Source organism: Oncorhynchus masou, chromosome 9 (assembly GCF_036934945.1).
Source record: "Oncorhynchus masou masou isolate Uvic2021 chromosome 9, UVic_Omas_1.1, whole genome shotgun sequence".
Taxonomy (NCBI): Eukaryota; Metazoa; Chordata; class Actinopteri; order Salmoniformes; family Salmonidae; genus Oncorhynchus; species Oncorhynchus masou.
In genome coordinates this window covers 57103965-57130162 of record NC_088220.1, presented here as the reverse complement: position 1 = coordinate 57130162, position 26198 = coordinate 57103965, and the positions used below count along the sequence as shown (strand labels likewise).

General features: G+C 43.5%; 1 protein-coding gene across 1 annotated transcript in view; it reads right to left on the bottom strand.

The window, feature by feature from the left end:
* Positions 1-15348: 15348 nt before the first annotated feature.
* LOC135546300 (ubiquitin-associated and SH3 domain-containing protein B-like) overlaps positions 15349-26198 on the bottom strand; it is a 40719-nt gene continuing 29869 nt past the window's right edge. Inside the window, exons 11-14 of the mRNA XM_064974630.1 lie at positions 25193-25337; positions 23876-23982; positions 17529-17638; positions 15349-17292 (exon numbers count right to left, since the gene is read on the bottom strand). Coding sequence (XP_064830702.1) covers positions 17155-17292; positions 17529-17638; positions 23876-23982; positions 25193-25337 — 500 coding nt within the window. The 3' untranslated portion in view covers positions 15349-17154. The remainder of the gene's footprint in view (positions 17293-17528; positions 17639-23875; positions 23983-25192; positions 25338-26198) is intronic.

Below are 26198 nucleotides of genomic sequence, written 5' to 3'. Positions count from 1 at the left end.
CCGCAAAATGGTAAGGCCCCAGGACCAGACGGGTTTTATAGTGAGTTCTATAAAGAGTTCCATGGCCTGATCCTTGAGCCATTGCGTGAAATGTTTAACCACACATTTTCAAATGACCAGCTCCCTCAAACGCTGAGAGAAGCCAACATATCACTTATTCTCAAAAAGGGAAAATTTCCAGAGTCTTGTTACTCGTACAGACCAATTTCCCTTCTGAATGTGGATAGAAAATTGCTTTCTAAAATTCTAGCCACAAGATTAGAGGACTCACTGCCACTAATTGTGAAAGGAGGGGCCGTAAGTCATGCAAGCCTACCAACAAAGTGCTGTGGATGGTCTTGTGCTCTCCCTAGATGCTGAGAAAGCATTTGATCGTGTGGAGTGGTCTTACCTATTATTTGCTCTAAATAGAATTTTGTCTAGGGGACAACTTTATAAAATGGGTGAAAGTTTTATATGATGATCCTCAGGCTGCGGTCCTTACTAATGGGCTAAGGTCAAATAGCTTCTCTATACAGAGGTACCAGACAGGGCTGTCTTTTGTCCCCTCTCCTCTTTGCACTCGTTATGGAACCACTGGCCGAGGCCATCAGGGTAACGCCTGCTATACAGGGGCTGCTCATTGGTGATGTTCACCATAAAATAAGCTTGTATGCTGATGTCCTGATATTCATCTCTAGTCTAGAGACTTCAATTACATCTCTTATTAATATTATTGAATTATTCAGTGAATTCTCAGGCTGCAAGATTAACCTAACTAAGTCAGAGGCTATGCCACTTGGTAGCCTACACTCTGTACCTAATACTTCTCCCCCCTTCCCTTTTAAATGGTCTCCCTCAGGTTTCATGTATCTGAGTATATTTGTAACTCCTAAATTCCAGCAAATGTACAAAGCCAATTTTGTACCCTTGTTTGATACAATAAGACAGGATCTGGAACGCTGGAACTCTCTCCCAATTTCTTGGTTGGGTAGAATATCCCTCTTGAAAATGAACATTTTACCTAGATTACTTTACCCAATCCAAATGATCCCAATCCAAATGATCTCCAATAAGGTAATAAAGGATGTAAATGGATGGCTAAGTTCCTAAATATGGAGTAAACGCAAGCCAAGACTTAAGATGGCAATATTGCAGCTGCCAAGTTCTATGGGCGGCTTGGACCTGCCCAATATCAGGTTCTATCAATGGTGTGCCCACCTTTGTTATATTTCTGACTGGAACACAAATGATGACTCCTCTATTTGGTTCGACATTGAGACTTCTTTCAAAATACCCTTTACAGGATATTTTATTTTTCAGAAGTTTCAAGTCTGTAGAAGATCACTGCAATAATCCTGTTACACTTAACACACTCAAAGTATGGAGGTCAGTTCAACGCTTCCTGGGAAGGTCCAAACTAACCTCTACTCTTGCCCCAATTCTTAACAACCCAGATTTTAGTCCAGGATTGCAGGATGCTGGATTTAACCTTTGGCTTAATAAGGGCATACGCAGACTAAATGACTTATTTGCTGACAAGATTTTATTGTCATTTGAGCAGATGGTCGAGAAATATCAACTCCCAAAGCAGGACTTTTTCCGCTTCCTATAAGTAAGACATTATATTCTGAAGAGCACCACCTTAATTGGTAACCCTGATGTGTCTGTCATTGAATGAATGCTTTTTTTTCCCACAAAGGAAAATGTCTGTAAGTCTGTTTTATGATGCTTTAAGGTCCTTTTCTGGTGTCAACACACAGAGGGTGAAACAAGTGTTCTAACGGTTTTCTTGGTGTGAAGGAAAGTCGGACCAAAATGCGTCGTGGCTATTTAGATTCATGTTTAATAAAACAAATAAATACAAACACTACAAAACAAGAAACGTAACGTGAAAACCGAAACAGCCTAAACTGGTGCAAACTAACACAGGAACAGGAACAATCACCCACGAAACACTCAAAGAATATGGCTGCCTAAATATGGTTTCCAATCAGAGACAACGATAAACACCTGCCTCTGATTGAGAACCACTTCAGGCAACCATAGACTTTTCTAGATAACCCTACTAATTCACAATCCCAACACCTACAAAAAACCCAAGACAAAACACACCAGATAATAAACCCATGTCACACCCTGGCCTGACCAAAATAATAAAGAAAACACAAAATACTAAGACCAGGGCGTGACAGAACCCCCCCCCCCAAGATGCGGACTCCCGGCCGCACACCTAAACCCTTAGGGGAGGGTCCGGGTGGGCGTCTGTCCACGGTGGCGGCTTCGGCGCGGGACGTGGACCCCACTCCAACAAAGTCTTAGTCCACCTGCATCGCGTCCTTTGATTGGCGACCCTCGCCGCCGACCTTGGCCTAGTAACCCTCACCAAGGACCCCACTGGACTGAGGGGCAGCTTGGGACTGAGGGGAAGCTCGGGACTGAGGGGAAGCTCGGTACTGAGAGGAAGCTCGGTACTGAGAGGAAGCTCGGTACTGAGAGGAAGCTCAGGCAGGTATTTGGCTCTGGCCGATCCTGGCTGGCTGGCGGTTCCGGCAGATCCTGGCTGACTGGCGGTTCCGGCAGATCCTAGCTGACTGGCGGATCCTGGCTGAATGGCGGATCTGGAAGATCCTGGCTGACTGGCGGATCTGGAAGATCCTGGCTGACTGGCGGATCCTGGCTGACTGGCGGATCTGGAAGATCCTGGCTGACTGGCGGCTCTGGAATATCCTGGCGGATCCTGGCTGACTGGCGGCTCTGGCTGCTCCATGCAGACTGGCAGCTCTGGCTGCTCCATGCAGACTGGCAGCTCTAAACAGGCAGGCGACTCCGGCAGCGCTTGAGAGGAGGAAGGCTCTGGCAGAGCTGGACAGGCGAAGCGCACTGAAGGCCTGGTACGTGGTGCTGGCACTGGGCCGAGAACACGCACAGGAAGCCTGGTGCGGGGAGCTGCCACCGGAGGGCTGGTGTGTGGAGGTGGCACAGGATGGGCTGGTCCGTGAAGGCGTACTGGAGATCTTGAGAGCAGGGCTGGCACAGGACGTGCAAGGCTAGAGAGGTGCACAGGAGGCCTGGTGCGTGAGGCTGGCACAATCTTCACCAGCCGACTAACACGCACCTCAGGACGAGTATGGAGCGCTGATCCAGGTGCCAGCAAATCCCCGAAACGCTGCGTCGGGCGAATTCCATGCCTAAAGCACCAACACAGTAACTCCCCCATAAATCTCTCCTCCAATTTCCCCATTAACTCCTTCACAGTCTCTGCGTCGCTCACCTCCAACACCGGCTCTGGTTCTGGTCTCCTCCTTGGCTCCTCACGATAAACAGGGGGAGTTGGCTCAGGTCTGACTCCTGACTCTGCCACACTCTCCCTATGCCTCCCCCCAAGAAATTTTTGGGGCTGACTCTCGGGCTTCCTTCCACGCCGCTGTGTTCGTTTCTCCAACTCCATTCTCCTATAACCTTCCTCGCACTGCTCCAGCGAATTACAGGCGGGCTCCGGCACTCTCCCTGGGTCGACCGCCCACCTGTCTATTTCCTCCCAAGTCGTATAATCCAGACCTTGTTGCTCCTGCTGCCACTGCCTGTAACCATACCGCTTGGTCCTGTTGTGGTGGGTGAATCTGTAACGGTTTTCTTGGTGTGAAGGAGAGTCAAACCAAAATGCGGCGTGGCTATTTAGATTCATGTTTAATAAAACAAACACTACAAAGCAAAACAAGAACAGTAACGTGAAAACCGAAACAGCCTAAACTGGTGCAAACTAACACAGGAACAGGAACAATCACCCACGAAACACTCAAAGAATATGGCTGCCTAAATATGGTTCCCAATCAGAGACAACGATAAACACCTGCCTCTGATTGAGAACCACTTCAGGCAACCATAGACTTTTCTAGATAACCCTACTAATTCACAATCCCAACACCTACAAAAAACCAGAGACAAAACACACCACATAATAATAATAATAAATAATAAATAATAATAATAAACCCATGTCACATCCTGGCCTGACCAAAATAATAAAGAAAACACAAAATACTAAGACCAGGGCGTGAGAAGTGTGGGAGAAAGAATTGTCTGTTACTATTGACCAAGAGATGTGGGAGGACATTTGGAGATATGCAAAAACAATATCTATATGTAATCATACTAGAGCAATCCAATTAAGAATAATACACATATATATATTGCATATATCCCCAAATTGCAGACATGCTTTTAGCCCCACTTCCTCTTCTCCTCAGTGTCTTAAATGCAAAACTGATACAGGCACCCTAACACATTGTTTATGGTCATGTACCAAAATACAAAGATACTGGTCTGGTGTTCTGCAAGAAATTGAAAAGATCCTAGGGGTTGATCTAGAATTGGACCCAGTTTCTTTACTGTTAGGTCTCCCTAGTAGGCATGTTACTTCTGTGGGTAAAAGGAGGCTTTACAACATCCTTACATTTGCAGCGAGGACAAACCTCCTTTTACAGTGAATTAGTGATATGGTTCCTTCTATTAAAGATTGGCAAAAGATACTATTTGAATGGGTGCCTCTGGAATATCTGTACATTGCATTCTAAAACAGACCAGTTCTACAAAGTATGGGAACCTTATCTAAATTACCTAGAACCTGAGGTATCAGCTATTATCCTGCAAGGATTCTCTTAGAATGGCGGGGATCTATGTATTTCAGAACTACACTGTACGTTCCATGTGTGGAACCTAACTTCTTGGTTTAAACTGAGCTTTTTTGTTTAATTTCTGTTTGTAAGTTTGTTTAAAATGTATGTATTGAGAGACGCAATGATGAGGATGGGGTGAGAGAAGCACCGAGCGGGAAGAGGAAAGTGGTGTACGTATGTATGGGTGTGTGTGTATATGTATGTATGTATATATATACAGTGCCTTGCGAAAGTATTCGGCCCCCTTGAACTTTGCGACCTTTTGCCACATTTCAGGCTTCAAACATAAAGATATAAAAATGTAATTTTTTTGTGAATCAACAACAAGTGGGACACAATCATGAAGTGGAACGACATTTATTTGATATTTTAAACTTTTTTAACGAATCAAAAACTGAAAAATTGGGTGTGCAAAATTATTCAGCCCCTTTAAGTTAATACTTTGTAGCTCCCACCTTTTGATGCGATTACAGGAGAAGGGCCCAGCTCGAGGTTAGCTCCAGGCTAACTGGTGCTTGCTTGAGGGACAGAAACCCCCTCGGACGGTTACGTCGGTAGACCAGTCATGATGGATTGGTGGGGCTCTGTGTCAGCAGCAAAGGGTCCAGGCCAATTGGCAAAAGCGGTAATTGAAGCCCAGGGAGCGTTTGATGGAATCTCTTCGGGCTAGCCGGGAGATGGGCCTAGTTCGAGGCTAGCTCCAGGCTAACTGGTGCTTGCTTCGGGACAGAGACGGTAGACAGGAGTAGCCACTCGGATAGCAGCTAGCTAGCTGCGATGATCCGGAGTAAAGGGTCAGAGCTTGCGGTAGGAATCTGGAGATGTAGTAGAGAAAAGCAGTCCGATATGCTCTGGGTAGATATCGCACTGTGCAGGCTGGCAAGAGTTGCCCGGGCTGAGGCTGGCAGTGCGAGTAACGGTGATGACCGCTAGCAGTGGCTAACTGACTACTAGCTAGTAGCTAGTTAGCTGGCTAGCTTCAGAAGGGGGTTCCGGTTCAAAAGTGTAAAAATAGCAGATCCACACCACATTGGGTGAGGCTGGTTGCAGGAGAGTATGTTCAGTCAGTAGATGGAAAATGAGATTTAATAAAATTATACAAATTTATACGAAATATATATGAAGAAAAACGATGTATACAAGGGACGGGACAAGACAATCAAAACAGATATCCCCACTGCTACGCCATCTTGGAAGACAAATAACAGTATTATACATACATTATTGTGCCTTGTTATAAGACATTATAACAAGTTATACAACATTAATGCATACCTGCATGCTAAAATACAATTTTACAACCAAAAACATTTTGACCCCTGAAATTTTGGCCAATCAGTGTCATTTTGTAAATGCCCGATCTCTATGGCAAGACAGATACATCACTCACCCAAGTTTCATCAAAATCGGGCCAGCGGTGTCTGAGATATTGCGTGAGACTAACATACGAACGAAAAAAAGACAGATCCATAGTACCCCTTCCGATTTCATTGTGATGGACAATAACAATGTTTTACCCCTCCACCATTAAAATAGAAATAAGAAAGAAATGATGTAAAGAAAAGCTCTACACACGACCTCTCCGATCAGTCTCGCGAGTGAGAGAGCTTGGTGACAGCTTGGTGAGTACTTTCTGCCTCGTATGACTGCAGGATGTATCAATAACCATGATCAAAAAACGGCAACATGTAGTCCCCCACTAATGATGCAGTGCCCCGCTTGGGCCAATCAGCGTAATTTTGTAAATGAGTGATCTGGATGGCAACGTGCATCATTCACCCAGGTTTTGTCAAAATTGGGTCAGTGCTGTCTGAGATATCACGTGTGACTTATATACAAACAGATGGACTGAGACCAATCCACAGTCCCCTCCCCGATATCATTGTGGGGGAAAATACAAATATAGGCCTACTTACTGTACATTCTTTCCAAGAATACAGTGCATTTTGAAAGTATTCAGACCCCTTGATTTTTTCAGCATTTTGTTATTTTACAGCCTTATTCTAAAATGGATTAAATTATTTTACTTCCTCATCATTCTACACACAGCACCCCATAATGACATAGCAAAAACAGTTTTTTTTTTAAATATCACATTTACATAAGTATTCAGACCTTTTACTCAGTGCCTTTTACTCAGTACCCGAGCTGACAAGGTAAAACTCGGTCGTTCTGCCCCTGAACAAGGCAGATAACCCACTGTTCCTAGGCCGTCATTAAAAATACGAATTTGTTCTTGCCGACTGACTTGCCTAGTTAAATAAAGGCACAATACAATACAAAATCTTTACTGAAGCACCTCTGGCAGCAATATCACCCTCAAGTCTTATTGGGTATGACAGTACAAATCTTTGCACACCTGTACTTGGGGAGTTTCTCCCATTCTTCTCTGAAAATTCTCTCAAGCTATGTCAGGTTGGGTGGGGAGCGTCACTGCACAGCTATTTTCATGTCTCTCCAGAGATGTTCGATCGGGTTCAGATCCGGACTTTGGCTGGGCCACTCAAGGGCATTTAGAGACTTGTCCCAAAGCTACTCCTACAGTGTATTGACTGTGTGCTTAGGGTAGTTGTCCTGTTGGAAGGTGAACCTTCGCTCCAGTCTGAGTGATCTAGAGCAGGTTTTCAACAAGGATCTTTGTACTTTGCTCCATTCATCTTTCCCTTGATCCTGACTAGTCTCCCAGTCCCTGCCGCTGAAAAACATCCCCACAGCATGATGCTGCCACCACCATGCTTCACCATAAGGATGGTGGCAGGTTTCCTCCAGACATGATGCTTGGCAATCAGGCCAAAAAGTTCAATCTTGGTTTCATCAGAACAGAGAATCTTGTTTCTTATGGTCCTTTAGGTGCCTTTTGGCAAACTCCAAGCGGGCTATCATGTGCCTTTTACTGAGGAGTGGCTTCCGTCTGGCCATTCTACCATAAAGGCCTGATTGATGGAGTGCTGCAGAGATGGTTGTCCTTCTGGAAGGTTCTCCCATCTCCACAGAGGACCTCTGGAGCTCTGTCAGAGTGACCATCAAGCTCATGGTACCCTTCCCCAGATTTGTGCCTCGACACAATGCTGTCTCGAAGCTCTATGGACAATTCCTTCGACCTCATGACTTGGTTTTGCTCTGACATGCATTGTCAACTGTGGAGCCTGAAATAGACAGGTGAGTGCCTTTCCAAATCATGTCCAATCAACTCAATTTACCACAGGTGAACTCTATCAATTGTAGAAACATCTCAAGGATGGTCAATGTAAACAGGATGCACCTGAGCTCAATTTTGAGTCTCATAGCAGGGTCTGAATATTTATGTAAATAAGGTATTTCTGTTTTTTGTTGTTTTTATACATTTGCAAAAAAAATCTAAAAACCTGTTTTCCCTTTGTCATTATGGGTTATTGTGCGTCGATTAATTAGGAAAACGTAACAAAAGAACGTTTTTTTTTACTGCAGTAATTTTGCAGTATAACTGAAGTTACAGTGAAGTTATTCTGCAATTACTGGTCCAAAAAAGTTGACTGCAGTAACTGCACTTTTTTTAATAAGGGTAACAACAACATGCAGAGTTGTGCAAATGCAATGACATAAATTACCATGAAATAACAGTTCAAAGATAATCAAAACATAAACCTTCATCAGAGCCAATTGAACAGCGTTCTCAACAGTAAGGTCCTAAAGTCCAAGACAGCTGACAACATAGTTCGGACCAGAGCAACCAACAACACTGACTGGATTGTTGAGGGCAGCCAGCTCGCCGAGAGGGGTTGGAGCGTCATACCTACCTCACAAGATGGCTCTCCAGTGACCCCCACTGGATTCAAATTGCACATAATTTCACAGGCATTTCGCTTTCAGATTTTCTATCACTCATTTGTCATTTGACAAACGTCCATGCCTGATCATTTATCGATATCATCGACAGTGAAAGACACAAAGTTCATTCTAGGAAAAACTAGAAATATATATTATAACTTCACACTCCTCACTGCATTAGAATACCTGCATATACAACCAGTCTCTCCACTGATGCAGTCAGCACCCAAACATTTGCAGAAAGTCAATTCAATAAGAGGGGGCCTTATGTCAAATGTATCAATGATGTACTGTATGTAAAGTGTACACCTTATTATTGTCAAAAGACCCCTTTCATCTTGAAAACCATGTATTTTGCAAATATGAACTTTCCTGGAAACAATCAGAACGTTCAGACACAAAAAGTCGAAGTCATGCTGAAATGACCTCTTGATTATGTTTGCCATAGCCACCTGAATTACAAAAATATAGGCAGACAATAAACATAGAACAAGATTTCGACCTACATTTTAGCGTTAATTGCCTGATTACTGAAACTTTAATTGATTAATAATTAGGCCATTATCATTATCAGCATTATTACCATTACTATTATTGCAGCCAATAATAATCACATTGGCTTATAAATCAAGAATGGTATAGCATTACCTACCTGGTAATATAGCCTATCGCTTAGCCTACGCGTCAAGTGCAGGGCATTGTTTGGTCCTCTTTTGGTCCCTAATTTTGTCAGAATGGTCAGGTTGGTCACTTGCTATGGTAGACTAGCCTACAACTGAATTTGCCAGCATCACTGATGCAGGCTAGCCTTTATACTGCTTGAAAAACGAAGTCCACTTTTGTAGCCTATCCTAAGGCTCGAGGCAATGCAATTGGCGAATAGATTTCCAAGACAGACAAAAGCAGACCTCAATTGATCTAGCGCTGAAAACAAATTCATTGTCATTGACGACACCCATTCTTAATGCTTTACTTAGTGGGAGAATGGCGATTCACATCCAAATAGCCCACATCAATTGCGCTAGTCATTGAGAGCAACTCCTGTCACGTGCCGCCTGGAAAGGGAACAAGTCCAGGGATTCTTGAGCCAACACTTTTGACTCACTGCAATCAATATTTAGCCAATTAGGAGTCGTTTCTTTTACCATTTCACTGTGATATTGGTACATGTTTAGCGATCTTCCAGGTCTAGGATATTAACCTCGGAAGCAACAGTAGCCTAGGCTATGGAACCATATTCAATTGTAATAACGATGCAATACTGATGTATTTAATTCTAAATGGTTAGGTTATTTAGCCGTGCTTACCATTATTGCACCATCCAGCAGGTAATATTGGGTGCCTGATGCTTTATTGTTGTGAAACTACCTTCTTTATTGGGAAAGGGCACAATGATTATTCAAACGTCTTCAAGTCTATCGACTCAACCAAACAACGAGCAGAGTCGACCGTTTGAAAGTTATAGCTCCTTCAATCAGAGAAAAGGCGGGGATGTTTGAGGTGGGAAGTACAGCTGTCTCGAGAGGCTCCGTCACCGATAATTAGCGATCAATCACGAATTAGTTTAAAAGCTTGAGAAGAACACAGAGGGCACTATTAGATTGCAAAGATTCACTGCTCTCCGATAATTACTTGTTTTTTTTAGAGGAATGAAATCGCCTGTGCTTTTATCAGCCTCTTCTGTGTCCTATCACTCCATAAATCAAGAACTTTAAGGCAACAAACAATTAATGTGACTGTGGAGTAGGCCTATAGAAAAAGGTTGATTGCATATGGAGTAAGGGCTTAATAAAAACGTTCTAATCAACTGCAACTACTTCATTATTTCACGAGGATCTATTATTTATTTTCTGATAATCAATACCTGCCTGAAAGACATCTGTACAAAACCACTAAGTCAATATCATAAATGTTCAATCTAAAGCCTAGTAGTTCTTCAGCTGTGGATGCTTCAGTTAATTGATAGTGTTGTATGAGAAAAGCTACCTACTATATTTGCATTCACACATACAACATGATAGTACCATCATGTATACATAGTCCAGGCGATATGTGAAAAAATATATATAAATTATTTCATAAAAGCATGAAACTTGGTACAGGCATGATTCCCAAGTGAATTTTTTTATTATTTCAGCTTTATTTAACCAGGTAGGCCAGTTGAGAACAAGTTCTCATTTACACCTTTGACCTGGCAGTTGTAATAATACCGTTGCCATGATTCTATCTCAGTCACACCTTTTCAAAACCATGATTTGGGGTGTAGACAAAATGCGGTAAACAACTTCCAACATTTTCCCTTTTTAAATATTTGTCAATAAATGAGCATAGTGTATTCTTGTGGAAGTTCCCTAAAAATAACACTCATCCTGTATCTTGTCCAATACAAATTAGGTTTCAGGCAATAAGAGAAGATAAACAGTGAGGCATTTATTTGGGTCCCTCAGACATCCGTGAGGAATTGGTGTGGTTTAGAGCTTGGCATTAAACAAAAGGCTAAACAAATTAATCAACATCAGACCAATGAGAGACTGGAATATAGCAATCACAGAGGATAAACACGATCAATAGAAGAGCTTCGGAAATGATACCGACACGGCCCAATCCAGTGGGGATAGGAGTTTTTTCAAAGTCAAATCAAATTTATTTATATAGCCCTTCGTACATCAGCTGATATCTCAAAGTGCTGTACAGAAACTCAGCCTAAAACCCCAAAACAGCAAGCAATGCAGGTGTAGAAGCACGGTGGCTAGGAAAAACTCCTTAGAAGTCGACATTTTTACTTTATTTAACTAGGCAAGTCAGTTAAGAACAAATTCTTATTTTCATTGACGGCCCATGTACTGTAAACATTGGCATTACTAGAAACATGCAAAAACATCATTCTTCAGAGGCAGCACAGGTCTGCTCTTCCAGGCTGAGTTTGTGGAGATTGAACCCCTGGTGGGTCCCTGTAACTGGTTGTACACTGATACCAAAGCCAGCATCAATCCACAGAAAACAACTCGTCTATGAGTTCACTACAGAGGTGTTGAGTGAAGTTTTCCTTGTTCAACATAGTGCAATTTTGTTTTCTAACCTAACTTCAACCCATAACCCTAAACTGAATGAATCACATTTGTTTCCTAAAATTAACTAATCACATTTGTTTCTGTCCTCAAGTCAGAGCTGCCTTCAGAATAAGACAGAATCGCAGGACTCTCCAACCGATCACCGGGGGCAAACTACCTTCCCTCCAGGACACCTACAGCACCCAATGTTACAGGAAGGCCAAAAAGATCATTAAGGACAACAACCACCCGAGCCACTGCCTGTTCATCCCGCTATCATCCAGAAGGCGAGGTCAGCACAGGTGCATCAAAGCTGGGACTGAGAGACTGAAAAACAGCTTGTATCTCAAGGCCATCAGACTGTTAAACAGCCATCAGTAGCACCCTAGAGGCTGCTGCGCTGTATACATAGACCTGAAATCACTGGGCACTTTAGTAATGTTTATATATTTTGTATTACTCATCTCATATGTATATACTGTATTCTATTCTATTCTACTGTATCTTAGTAGTCTATGCCGTTCAGACATTGCTTGTGCAAATATTTATATATTCTTAATTTCATTCCTTTACTTTGGATGTGTGTATATTGTGTGTATTGTTGTGAAATTGTTAGATATTACATGTTAGATATCACTGCACTGTTGGAGCTAGAAACACAAGCATTTCGCTACACCCACAATAACATCTGCTAAACACGTGTATGTGACCAATAAAATGTGATTTAATTTAATTTAAGGAAAACTCCAATCTGAGGCTGGACACTGACAATGATGTGAGACAGACATACCACACTCACACAGGTGTAGGGGTCGACTGTCCCTTAACTGCATGCTAGACAGCATTGTCAACTCAGGTCTCCCTCTGGTTCCAGGTAGGCGGCAGCTGGGGGAAGGTGATGGTGGTGTTTGTGTTGGTGGGGACTTCCCCCTCCAGCAGCAGGCCCAGAGTGGACTAAAAGCGCAATTTTAAGTAGCTCAGGTAGCTTGTTAGTCAACAGGCACAGTTGTGGCAGACCTTGACCAACTCCCGTCTCCAAGGTGACCAGACAAGGGGCAGGAGTCTACGATAAATCAAGTAGAGAACAACAAAAATGGAAGCAAAGCAAGTTCAATCTTAATAAACTCAAAAAGACACAATTTCTAATAAAAAGTCATTACGAACCCAAAACAATTAATAGATACACATAAAAGTGCTGGTCTTCAATTTGAAGGGAAACAAAGGAGGGGGACATGCGACCCAGACACCCAGGCTCTCTATACTACTGTAGATGGGGAATAGATTAAACACTGAAAGACTTTGAGAGATTATGACGAAGGTAAAACATCACTCTTGTTTTGACAGGAAGATTAGGACACAAAACACAAAATGTCCTTACATCAAGTTGTTCACCAAAATTCTTAATTGAACTGTATATTTACGTTGAATATCTACCTAAGTATATCTAACTGATATCTACCTTGATATCAATTTCCTCAATAAAATGTTTTGTTGATGACCTATTTCTATGCAGAGCTTTTCAACAAAGTTGTATATTCAGCAAATCATTTTTTCATGCATCAAGAAGCATCTGTCTGGGAGATTTAATAGAAACATGTTTGTTTTCAGATGGTTGCTGAGTTTTTCTGCACTGCAGTAGTAGATGATGCTTTGCTAAGTGGAGATTTTAGCCCTAGGTAATAAAAAGTCCTGTTTACATCCAAGTGGGTCAATGCATCACTTCTCTCATTTCCTAGTCTACTTTAGGTATTTTAGAAGAGGGCAATCAAAGCACATACAAAAAAATCTAACTAATATGTTTAATTTGGCCTCCAAATCAGAGTTCTGTTGGGGATGGGGGAGGACTGGCTTATTAAAGGAGAGTTCAGGTTAAATCAGGACAAGAGTGGCAGAGATCGAATATCCCCAGCTCGGATAAACCCGTTGGCCAGGCTTTTTAAGCTGCTGCTGGTGCTGAAACAGTGTCTGAAACCAGATCCCCAAAGCCCCAGGTGTATTTATACGCTGGCGTAAATAGGGGTAAATAGGGGCCACAAAATATAATTGGAAGTCTGTGCAACAATAACCTAACGTCAGAGTAAATAAATGTTGCATTTGGGTCTCTAATTATACAGAGATAAGGACTCAACAAGTGAGAAAGATGCTATTGATAGAAGGATGCTGTTTGTTTCCCAAAAAATTAAACAAGATGATTTGTAGTCTTGCATGTCTTCTTGTCTTCTTTGATGCTAATTAGCATTTTCGATTCTGATATTAAATACAGCCGAATATATTGATAAAAGTCTTGTCCGAGAGAGATTTACATGGTTATCAAAACGTCACGCCAGGGTAAGTCTACACAAAACATTTTAAGTGTTTCTAAAATTCCATATGGGAAAAATGAATGGTGGAAAAATTATTAGAACCATTTCCCTGTTTGACCGCTAGGTTTATGACAGCTCAACTGTGGGCCTGTATAGCCTACTTGTATGCATGATTACGTGTGTTGCTAGGTACATTATCAGTGGTGCTGACAACATAAATGCATCCTCATCGGGTGTGATATGGTCACGTTTGCCTGCTAAATCAGACTGACGGCAGAGCTCATTCTGGTTTAACCCGGCTTGGGTTGCGTAACATGACTTAAAGAGATACGTCAGGATTTTAGCAATGAGGCCCTTTATCTACTTCCTCAGAGTCAGATTAATTTGTGGATACCATTATTATGTCCCTGTGTGCAGTTTGAAGGAAGTTGCTAACTAGCGTTAGAGCAATGACTGGAAGTCTATGGGTACATAGACTTCCAGTCATTGCGCTTCGCTAGTTAGCATTGTCTCACAAAACTACCTCTAACTTCCCTTATACTGGACAGACACATAAAAATGGCCAAAATCCTGAAGTATCCCTTTAAAGGTCTAACACAGCTTTTTTTTTTATCCTAGTATCATATAATTTCTGGGTAACAATTAAGTACCTTAATGTGATTGTTTTCAATTAAAACGGTCAAAAAGAAACTGCTTGGCAAAGAGCACTTTCTCAAACAAGAATTTAGCTTGGGACTGTCTTGGAGTGGTCTGAGTGGGGAGGGGAAAAGTGAAAACTAGCTGTTATTGTCAGAGAGGTTTGAAACTCTCTTTCTTATCGGTCGAATGTACCTTCTGTTGATGTCACCTGGCAGGCCAAAAATCCATCCCACCAAAGCTCAAAAGATTAATTTTTTTATTTTATTTTACACAATATCACAGTATCTTATTCCTTTCAGTTTGTTATTTATGTCTACTTCCAGCATCCCTTCTAAGGAATACTTTGTTTTTAAATCACATCAGGCAGGGATGTCATGCACCTATTATTTTAAAAGGGGCACAAAGTATGTAATAATGGAGTATTTTGCAAACACCTGAAACATATTTTTCCTGCAATCTAGATCCATAATCATTATGCCTAATTCTATGTAAAAATATGTCTATTTTCCTGCATAGGTTATCTAAGCATACCTCTTTACCTGTTCAATTATATGTGGGTGGGGGGGGGGTACTCTTTGCCTGGTCCAGTAAGTGTACCGCCTCCACAAAATACAGCTGACAGATCATTTTTATAAATTATTATGTTAAAACGTGGACTTAAAAATTAAGTTGAGTAATTAATTTAACATCTGAAACAAAAAAAGACCAACCTGAGGGGGCACGTGCCCTTGTGCCCCATATGGGCATGAAGCCTCTGCTAAGATACATACTGTATGTAGTCAACTCCAAAGGTCTTACACCCTCACCTAGTGGCTAAACCATAATACTACGTATTGAACAAACTGTTGAAGGAATTGTCCACCCCCCAAAAAAAGATAACCAAACAAAACAAAATATCCAGATTTTTTTATTTGATATGTGACTTCTACATATCTGAAAAAGTGATACTGTCAGTATCATATGGGGGGGGGGGGGGTATTTGAAACCAAATTTGAAACAAAATAAAGAACCCACCTCAGAGATGCTCATATCTGAATATACAGGGAATACTGTATCATCTCCTCCTTCAATCAGTTTGTTTTCATTTCAATCTTTTGCACATCTTAGCCCACTAGTCCTCTAAACCAAAGCATTTTGGTGAAAAGTGTATTTCTTAAATTAAAGTTTATATACATTCGGAAATATAATATTGGAGAAAATAAATTAACACAAATTGACAGAGATGGCTTCCTCCTCAGTTTTCAGATTTCCTGGGTTTCCTCAACAGTGCATGTAGGCTTGCTTTGTTCCTCACTGACCCCTTTATCACAAATTTGTAATTGTACTTGTAAGTATCGTACTTGCATGTATCAATGGAAGAACAGCATCGGAGCATTGTTTAAGAGCCTCCATAATAATCAATATTTGCAGAAAGAATAGATCAGATAGATTTAGATGAGGCTAAACAAAAGCTGACTCAATGAGCAGAGAACGTCTCTCTGACATCACTGAGACATCAAGAGAAATCAGGTTCAATCTTAAGAGGCACTCAACAAATTTCATGGCCCAATGAAATGCACATACTGTAAAAGGTCACAATGAAATCTACACCTGAGAAAAACATGTATTTCCCTACCATGGGACAGGCCTTTTGTATATGATATTTCACAACTGGAAGACTGAAAGATGTTTTCTAGTGCAGTGGTCAACAACTATTCTGCCATAAGACCTTACATTATGTAAAACAAACACATACAAGTTCCTAACTACTGGTTATTTGACCGGCCTCACCAAGGCTCACCTGTGATTGTCAGTAGTGCACTTTGTGCCATCGAGACTGTTTCAACCAAACCGGGTGACAAGCCACCCAGTGAAAAACATTTTGACACACGTTGTCTTAATGACTTCATTTTCTGGTTGCAAACTAGTTGTAAACCAGTTTTCTGGTTGTGAAGAAGTCATAAAACCAGATTTCCAACTAGTCTCGGTTACAACCACATAAAGATGTATTTTTTTATGACGAGCTCAAGATGTCATAGTAAATACGTCATATGCTGGTTGTTATCTTGTCACATAACAACCAGGCAAAGACGTATTTTTTTGGTTACTACGTTAACACAAAGTTTTTCTACAACCAGCATACAATGTGCCCATAAAAGACATCGTACTGACCACACTGCAATCTTTTTAAATGGATGAATAAGTGGTTGTATGTACAGTATTCAAGAGAGCATGGATTAAGTTTAGCAGGTTTTTCCCCCCAACGAGATCAACTTTATACACGCAGAAACACAGATTCCACACTGGGAGACATCTGTGAGATGACTTGCGGCTACAGTCAAGGGCTTTTGAGGATAACATTTGCCCTCGTCAACAGTTAATATGCAAGAGGGACAAGGAATGCAATTGCTTTTCCAAACACAAACAATTCTTATGACGCTGTTGACTCGGTGTCATATGTAATCAACCAGGCCCAGGCCCTGAGACTTACAGTAGCCCGGCCCTCTTCAACTTCACTCTCTTCTCTTCTCTGCTCTCACTAACAACAATACTGTCAAATTAGAAATGTCAACAATACTGTCAAATGACAATATGTACAGTACAGTACATCCAGGTCCAACCACCCATTGACTCTGGTGGGGTCTCTCCCTGTTATTTGAGCAGAAACTTAAGCCTTGGAATGGGGCTGAGCAAGTCTGCTCTCCAGGGAAGTGGATGTCATTCCTGAAGGAGGGTCTCCTTCCAGTTGAAGCTGTGGTTGGGTCCATGTGTGAGGGGCAGGATGGGCGGGTCCACCAGCTGCCAGACTCCTGTGTCGCCCTGCTCCTCGCAGGAACAGAAACCCAGGTAGGGGATCTACAGGAGGGAAAGAGGCTCTCGTCAGCCGCAACAAAGGCAGTATGGGTGGAAAGGCAGGGGGAGAAAGAGAAAGGCAGACAGAGAGAGAGAGACAGACAGAAACACAGGCAGAAACACAGGTACAGAGAGACTGGCATAGAGTGAAAGTAAGAGGAAAAAAAGAGTGAGGGGGAAGACACAATGAGATCAAAAGAAAACATCACATTGAGCGAGTAAAATAAACTCCAGCTGACCTTCCTGACTACTTGGATGAAGTCCTTGGAGGTCTGGGGGCTGCGGCCCTGGAGCTGTCGGGTGCAGGCCTCCAGAGAGGAAGCGTGGGCAACAATCAGTATGTTGTTTCCTACAGAGTGGGAGATGAGGAAATGAGGGAACGGAAGAACAACACGGACCAAATGAATCCCAATGTTCATCCCACACATGATGTTTCTGTATCACATCTGGGTTAAAAAAGTATTTTTCTTTCAAATACCCTGAGCGTTTGATTGAGCCTGTCTAGAGTGGAGTGGGAGATGTTTGCACTTTTGGGATCCGTTTTGGAATCCGTTGATTCCATTGCGCCAGGCAAGCTCAATCGAGCACAGCTAAAGGATTTGAAAGATACAGTGAGGCAAAAAAGTATTTAGTCAGCCACCAATTGTGCAAGTTCTCCCGCTTAAAAAGATGAGAGAGGCCTGTAATTTTCATCATAGGTACACTTCAACTATGACAGACAAAATGAGGGAAAAAAATCCAGAAAATCACATTGTAGGATTTTCAATGAATTTATTTGCAAATTATGGTGGAAAATAAGTATTTGGTCAATAAACTTTTGTTATCTCAATACTTTGTTATATACCCTTTGTTGGCAATGACAGAGGTCAAACGTTTTCTGTAAGTCTTCACAAGGTTTTCACACACTGTTGCTGGTATTCTGGCCCATTCCTCCATGCAGATCTCCTCTAGAGCAGTTATGTTTTGGGGCTATTGCTGGGCAACACGGACTTTCAACTCCCCCCAAAGATTTTCTATGGGGTTGAGATCTGGAGACTGGCTAGGCCACTCCAGGACCTTGAAATGCTTCTTACGAAGCCACTCCTTCATTGCCCGGGCGGTGTGTTTGGGATCATTGTCATGCTGAAAGACCCAGCCACGTTTCATCTTCAATGCCCTTGCTCATGGAAGGAGGTTTTCACTCAAAATCTCACGATACATGGCCCTATTCATTCTTTCCTTTACACGGATCAGTCGTCCTGGTCCCTTTGCAGAAAAACAGCCCCAAAGCATGATGTTTCGACCTCCATGCTTCACAGTAGGTATGGTGTTCTTTGGATGCAACTCAGCATTCTTACTCCTCCAAACACGACGACTATTTTGGTTTCATCTGACCATATGACATTCTCCCAATCTTCTTCTGGATCATCCAAATGCTCTCTAGCAAACTTCAGACGGGCCTGGACATGTACTGGCTTAAGCAGGGGGACACATATGGCACTGCAGGATTTGAGTCCCTGGCGGCGTAGTGCTCGCTCCAACCCGGTTCCGGGTTGGAGCGAGCGGTCGCATCTACACTTCGGTCCGCAGGTAGTATAACTTTTCATTACATTTTTCATTACATTTCATTATAGTACAACGGTTTGATTTGTCTAATCTTAGCAATTTCTTCTTAGCTAGCTACATAGCCGTCTCTGTATCAAAGATAATTGCGTAATTATCGTATTTCGTCGTCCTAACGTAGTCGTCCTAACGTAGTCTACACTGCTATCTGCCCAGCAGCTAGCTTAGCAGCTAGCTAACGTCCACTGTCCACCAGCACTGTAGAAACTATTACACTCAACTGAACGACTCGATTAGTGAAGTGTTAGCTAGCTACATAGTTGTCTTTGCTGTCTTCGTATCCAAGATAATTGTGTAGTTTAGAGTGTGTAGACTTAGAGTGATTATCTTAATTTACCGAGGTTAGCTAGCCAGCTATTTGTCGTCCTTAACGTAGGAGATGCTGCTAGCTAGCTAGCCAACAGCTAGCCAACCTCTACCGAATAGAACTTCAACTAACTTCCGCTTCGCTCCACTGGTAGTATCACATTTTCATTTCACTTCATTACAGTACAACGGTTTGATTTGTTTGATCGTAGCTAGCTAGCTACATAGCCGTCTTTGTATCTAAGACAATTGTGTAGTCTAGAGCGATTTTCTAGGTTAGCTAGCCAGCTATTGTTGTTCTTTTAACGTAACGTAACGCAATCAACACTGCTAGCTAGCCAGCTAGCCCCCGAATAGCAGCACTGTAGAAACTATTACAGTACAACGGTTTGATTTGTTTGATCGTAGCTAGCTAGCTACATAGCCGTCTTTGTATCTAAGACAATTGTGTAGTCTAGAGCGATTTTCTAGGTTAGCTAGCCAGCTATTGTCGTTCTTTTAACGTAACGTAACGCAATCAACACTGCTAGCTAGCCAGCTAGCCCCCGAATAGCAGCACTGTAGAAACTATTACACTTGACGGAACGACTTGATTAGTGTAGTGTCAACATCGCAGCCACTGCCAGCTAGCCTACAAAGTCAACAACGCAGCCACTGCCAGCTAGCCTACTCCAGCAGTACTGTATCATTTCAATCATTTTAGTCAATAAGATTCTTGCTACGTAAGCTTAACTTTCTGAACATTCGAGACGTGTAGTCCACTTGTCATTCCAATCTCCTTTGCATTAGCGTAGCCTCTTCTGTAGCCTGTCAACTATGTGTCTATCTATCCCTGTTCTCTCCTCTCTGCACAGACCATACAAACGCTCCACACCGCGTGGCCGCGGCCACCCTAATCTGGTGGTCCCAGCGCGCACGACCCACGTGGAGTTCCAGGTCTCCGGTAGCCTCTGGAACTGCCGATCTGCGGCCAACAAGGCAGAGTTCATCTCAGCCTATGCCTCCCTCCAGTCCCTCGACTTCTTGGCACTGACGGAAACATGGATCACCACAGATAACACTGCTACTCCTACTGCTCTCTCTTCGTCCGCCCACGTGTTCTCGCACACCCCGAGAGCTTCTGGTCAGCGGGGTGGTGGCACCGGGATCCTCATCTCTCCCAAGTGGTCATTCTCTCTTTCTCCCCTTACCCATCTGTCTATCGCCTCCTTTGAATTCCATGCTGTCACAGTTACCAGTCCTTTCAAGCTTAACATCCTTATCATTTATCGCCCTCCAGGTTCCCTCGGAGAGTTCATCAATGAGCTTGATGCCTTGATAAGCTCCTTTCCTGAGGAAGGCTCACCTCTCACAGTCCTGGGCGACTTTAACCTCCCCACGTCTACCTTTGACTCATTCCTCTCTGCCTCCTTCTTTCCACTCCTCTCCTCTTTTGACCTCACCCTCTCACCTTCCCCCCCCTACTCACAAGGCAGGCAATACGCTCAACCTCATCTTTACTAGATGCTGTTCTTCCACTAACCTCATTGCAATTCCCCTCCAAGTCTCCGACCACTACCTTGTATCCTTTTCCCTCTCGCTCTCATCCAACACTTCCCACACTGCCCCTACTCGGATGGTATCGCGCCGTCCCAACCTTCGCTCTCTCTCCCCCGCTACTCTCTCCTCTTCCATCCTATCATCTCTTCCCTCTGCTCATACCTTCTCCAACCTATCTCCTGATTCTGCCTCCTCAACCCTCCTCTCTTCCCTTTCTGCATCCTTTGACTCTCTATGTCCCCTATCCTCCAGGCTGGCTCGGTCCTCCCCTCCCGCTCCGTGGCTCGACGACTCATTGCGAGCTCACAGAACAGAGCTCCGGGCAGCCGAGCGGAAATGGAGGAAAACTCACCTCCCTGCGGACCTGGCATCCTTTCACTCCCTCCTCTCTACATTTTCCTCCTCTGTCTCTGCTGCTAAAGCCACTTTCTACCACTCTAAATTCCAAGCATCTGCCTCTAACCCTAGGAAGCTCTTTGCCACCTTCTCCTCCCTCCTGAATCCTCCTCCCCCTCCCCCCCTCTCCTCCCTCTCTGCAGATGACTTCGTCAACCATTTTGAAAAGAAGGTCGACGACATCCGATCCTCGTTTGCTAAGTCAAACGACACCGCTGGTTCTGCTCACACTGCCCTACCCTGTGCTCTGACCTCTTTCTCCCCTCTCTCTCCAGATGAAATCTCGCTTCTTGTGACGGCCGGCCGCCCAACAACCTGCCCGCTTGACCCCATCCCCTCCTCTCTTCTCCAGACCATTTCCGGAGACCTTCTCCCTTACCTCACCTCGCTCATCAACTCATCCCTGACCGCTGGCTACGTCCCTTCCGTCTTCAAGAGAGCGAGAGTTAAACCCCTTCTGAAAAAACCTACACTCGATCCCTCCGATGTCAACAACTACAGACCAGTATCCCTTCTTTCTTTTCTCTCCAAAACTCTTGAATGTGCCGTCCTTGGCCAGCTCTCCCGCTATCTCTCTCAGAATGACCTTCTTGATCCAAATCAGTCAGGTTTCAAGACTAGTCATTCAACTGAGACTGCTCTTCTCTGTATCACGGAGGCGCTCCGCACTGCTAAAGCTAACTCTCTCTCCTCTGCTCTCATCCTTCTAGACCTATCGGCTGCCTTCGATACTGTGAACCATCAGATCCTCCTCTCCACCCTCTCCGAGTTGGGCATCTCCGGTGCGGCCCACGCTTGGATTGCGTCCTACCTGACAGGTCGCTCCTACCAGGTGGCGTGGCGAGAATCTGTCTCCTCGCCACGCGCTCTCACCACTGGTGTCCCCCAGGGCTCTGTTCTAGGCCCTCTCCTATTCTCGCTATACACCAAGTCACTTGGCTCTGTCATAACCTCACATGGTCTCTCCTATCATTGCTATGCAGACGACACACAATTAATCTTCTCCTTTCCCCCTTCTGATGACCAGGTGGCGAATCGCATCTCTGCATGTCTGGCAGACATATCAGTGTGGATGACGGATCACCACCTCAAGCTGAACCTCGGCAAGACGGAGCTGCTCTTCCTCCCGGGGAAGGACTGCCCGTTCCATGATCTCGCCATCACGGTTGACAACTCCATTGTGTCCTCCTCCCAGAGCGCTAAGAACCTTGGCGTGATCCTGGACAACACCCTGTCGTTCTCAACTAACATCAAGGCGGTGGCCCGTTCCTGTAGGTTCATGCTCTACAACATCCGCAGAATACGACCCTGCCTCACACAGGAAGCGGCGCAGGTCCTAATCCAGGCACTTGTCATCTCCCGTCTGGATTACTGCAACTCGCTGTTGGCTGGGCTCCCTGCCTGTGCCATTAAACCCCTACAACTCATCCAGAACGCCGCAGCCCGTCTGGTGTTCAACCTTCCCAAGTTCTCTCACGTCACCCCGCTCCTCCGCTCTCTCCACTGGCTTCCAGTTGAGGCTCGCATCCGCTACAAGACCATGGTGCTTGCCTACGGAGCTGTGAGGGGAACGGCACCGCAGTACCTCCAGGCTCTGATCAGGCCCTACACCCAAACAAGGGCACTGCGTTCATCCACCTCTGGCCTGCTCGCCTCCCTACCACTGAGGAAGTACAGTTCCCGCTCAGCCCAGTCAAAACTGTTCGCTGCTCTGGCCCCCCAATGGTGGAACAAACTCCCTCACGACGCCAGGACAGCGGAGTCAATCACCACCTTCCGGAGACACCTGAAACCCCACCTCTTCAAGGAATACCTAGGATAGGATAAGTAATCCTTCTCACCCCCAACCCTTAAATGATTTAGATGCACTATTGTAAAGTGGCTGTTCCACTGGATGTCAGAAGGTGAATTCACCAATTTGTAAGTCGCTCTGGATAAGAGCGTCTGCTAAATGACTTAAATGTCATGTAAATGTGTTACTGATGGTAGGCTTTGTTACTTTGGTCCCAGCTCTCTGCAGGTCATTCACTAGGGTCCCCCCATGTGGTACTGGGATTTTTGCTCACTGTTCTTGTGATCATTTTGACCCCACGGGCTGAGATCTTGCGTCGAGCCCCAGATCGAGGGAGATTATCAGTGGTCTTGTATGTCTTCCATTTCCTAATAATTGCTCCCACAGTTGATTTCTTCAAACCAAGCTGCTTACCTATTGCAGATTCAGTCTTCCCAGCCTGGTGCAGGTCTACAATTTTGTTTCTGGTGTCCTTTGACAGCTCTTTGGTCTTGGCCATAGTGGAGTTTGGAGTGTGACTGTTTGAAGTTGTGGACAGGTGTCTTTTATACTGATAACAAGTTCAAACAGGTGCCATTAATACAGGTAACGAGTGGAGGACAGAGGAGTCTCTTAAAGAAGAAGTTACAGGTCTGTGAGAGCCAGAAATATTGCTTGTTTGTAGGTGACCAATTACTTATTTTCCACCATAATTTGCAAATAAATTCATTAAAAATCCTACAATGTGAATTTCTGGATTTTTTATTCTCATTTTGTCTGTCATAGTTGAAGTGTACCTATGATGAAAATTACAGGCCTCTCTCATCTTTTTAAGTGGCAGAACATGCACAATTGGTGGCTGACTAAATATTTCTTTGCCCCACTGTAAGTACTAATTGAACCCAGGACTGTTATTTTTATTCACATCCCATCCAAAGCCACAGCAGTGACTGAACCCTGCACCATAATTACCCATGTTTTTGCAGTCAGACAGAATGTCTTTGGTCACTTGGTAGCTCCGGCTCATGTACGTGTCATAGGACTCTGACACGCTAAGTTTGGTTATCGGTATGAGAGGTCTGTGGGAAGAAACAGTGAGAACATGTGAGACAGAGGTATGGCTGAAAAGGCTCTGGCCCCATCCAGCAACAACCCTTAGCCCCTACATTTACCACTTCATATACATAGGTCAGAAGGAATTAAACAAGCATAGGCAATATCGTAGTAGCTCCATAATCTTCTATGATAGTCTTAATGGAATCTTGACCATATTATTTGTATATATCTGGTTTCTTTATAGCTGTGCCTAGGTCCAAGGCTAGAGGGACTAGGGGTTGGGCCTAACTCTGCGTTTACACATAGAAGTGGCATCGTGCTGTGAAACATTGGAAGCCATTCATTTTCAGTGGGGTGAAAAGTACCCTTTTGTCATATTTGAGTAAAAGTAAAGATACTTAAATAGAAAATGACTCAAGTAAAAGTTAAAGTCACCCAGTAAAATACCAACTTGAGTAAAAGTCGAAAAGTATTTGGTTTATATGTACTTAAGTACCAAAAGAAAAAGGTATAAATCATTTAAAATTCCTTATATTAAGCAAATCAGACGGCAACATGTTTGTTTTTATTTTTTAAATGTACACATAACCAGGGGCACGGCACACTCCAACACTCAGAATTTAAGTTACAAACGAAGCATGTGCTCAGTGAGTCCGCCAGATCAGATCAGAGGCATTAGGGATGACCAGGAATGTTCTCTTGAGAAGTGTGTGAATTAGACAATTTGTCTGTCCTGCTAAGCATTCAAAATGTAATGAGTACTTTTGGGTGTCAGAGAAAATGTATGGAGTAAAAAGTACATCACTTTCGTTCAGAATGTGTGAAGTAAAAGTAAAAGATGTCAAAAATATAAATAGTAAAGTACAGATACTCCAAAAATAACTTTCAAGTGTTTTTACTTAAGTACTTTACACCACTGTTCATTTCAAGGAAAGCAAAAGAAGCGGAGTGGGCGGGGGACTGGAAGCTGAAAAGGGCAGGCAGAATGTTCTTCAAATCCTCGGTGATATCGCTATGCGAGTGACCAATCGAATCTCACCATAGCTTCCAACCCCTACTGGATTGGCTGACAATAGCTGTTGATACGTAGCACTACCTAGCATGCTTTCAAGCTTCTTAGCACCCACATGAGGGCGAGGCTAGCGTGGCTAGACGAGTGACGCTTGTATAGTGTAAATGGCCAGTAAGATTACAGGTTGGAGGTGAACCAGGAAACAGTCTTGCCTGTATCACCTGTATGTTGTGTCAACAGTGAACTGGGATGCAGCCAGGTCTGTGGGAGGGATCCAGGCAGGAAGAGAGTTCCCAGAGACCCACTTGGTCCACTCGAATAGCCCTGGCTCCACTCTGATCTTCAGCTTGCCATCCTGCTGCAGACCTGCAAGGGGAGACAGAGAGGCACATCAGCAAAAGAGGAAGACTGTAGCCTCTGCTACACACAAAAGCCCTGTCCAAAAACAACCCTTTGCACCCTAGTCATTTATGTAGATCTGAAAGCATTGGATTGAAACGATCGGATTAATGTAAGCGATATGGAGACAATTTCCCTTAACCTATCAGCAGTGGCGTATATTCATGGATGGAATCAGTAGGTGTGTCCAAACTCTTGACTGGTACTGTATATATAATAATAATTTACTCATATTTTTAAAAATCTTTTATCTTTCGGCTCTCTGTGCTTCATAATTCTCCTTCAATTCACAAGAGGCTGAATGTATTTCACCGGAGAAAGCATCCGAGCGAGCGAAACATCGCCCTTCTGTCTCTGTATATGTGTAGGCCATTTATCTGATACTGTTTGATCCAAAAGAGTATGACATTGTTGCCACCCGTATAAAATAATAGCCAATCAGCATTGAGCTAAACTGAGTGAGCTCAACTGTGAATGGTACTGACGAACCAAAAAAAGTCTCAAGGGAAGCCAGTTTGGATTTGGCGTCAAATCACATTGAGAGCATATGTCATTGACATAAAAAAAAATAATAATTGTTGCATCTCGTTGTGTTGTTGTCCTCTGGTGGCAAGCTAGCTAGCTAGCTAGCTAAACATTGTTCTTTCCCTAAATTAGCCATGGATGGAGTTAGGGATTTGGACGTGTGGTTTTACTTAATTCTCTGTACTGGCCAATGATTATAACGGAAATTCTGATCCAACCATTCATTCATACATTGTCCCCTTGACCTGAGGGGATGGAAGTTCAATATGTAGCTAGATGTAGAAGGTTTATGTTAACTAGCAA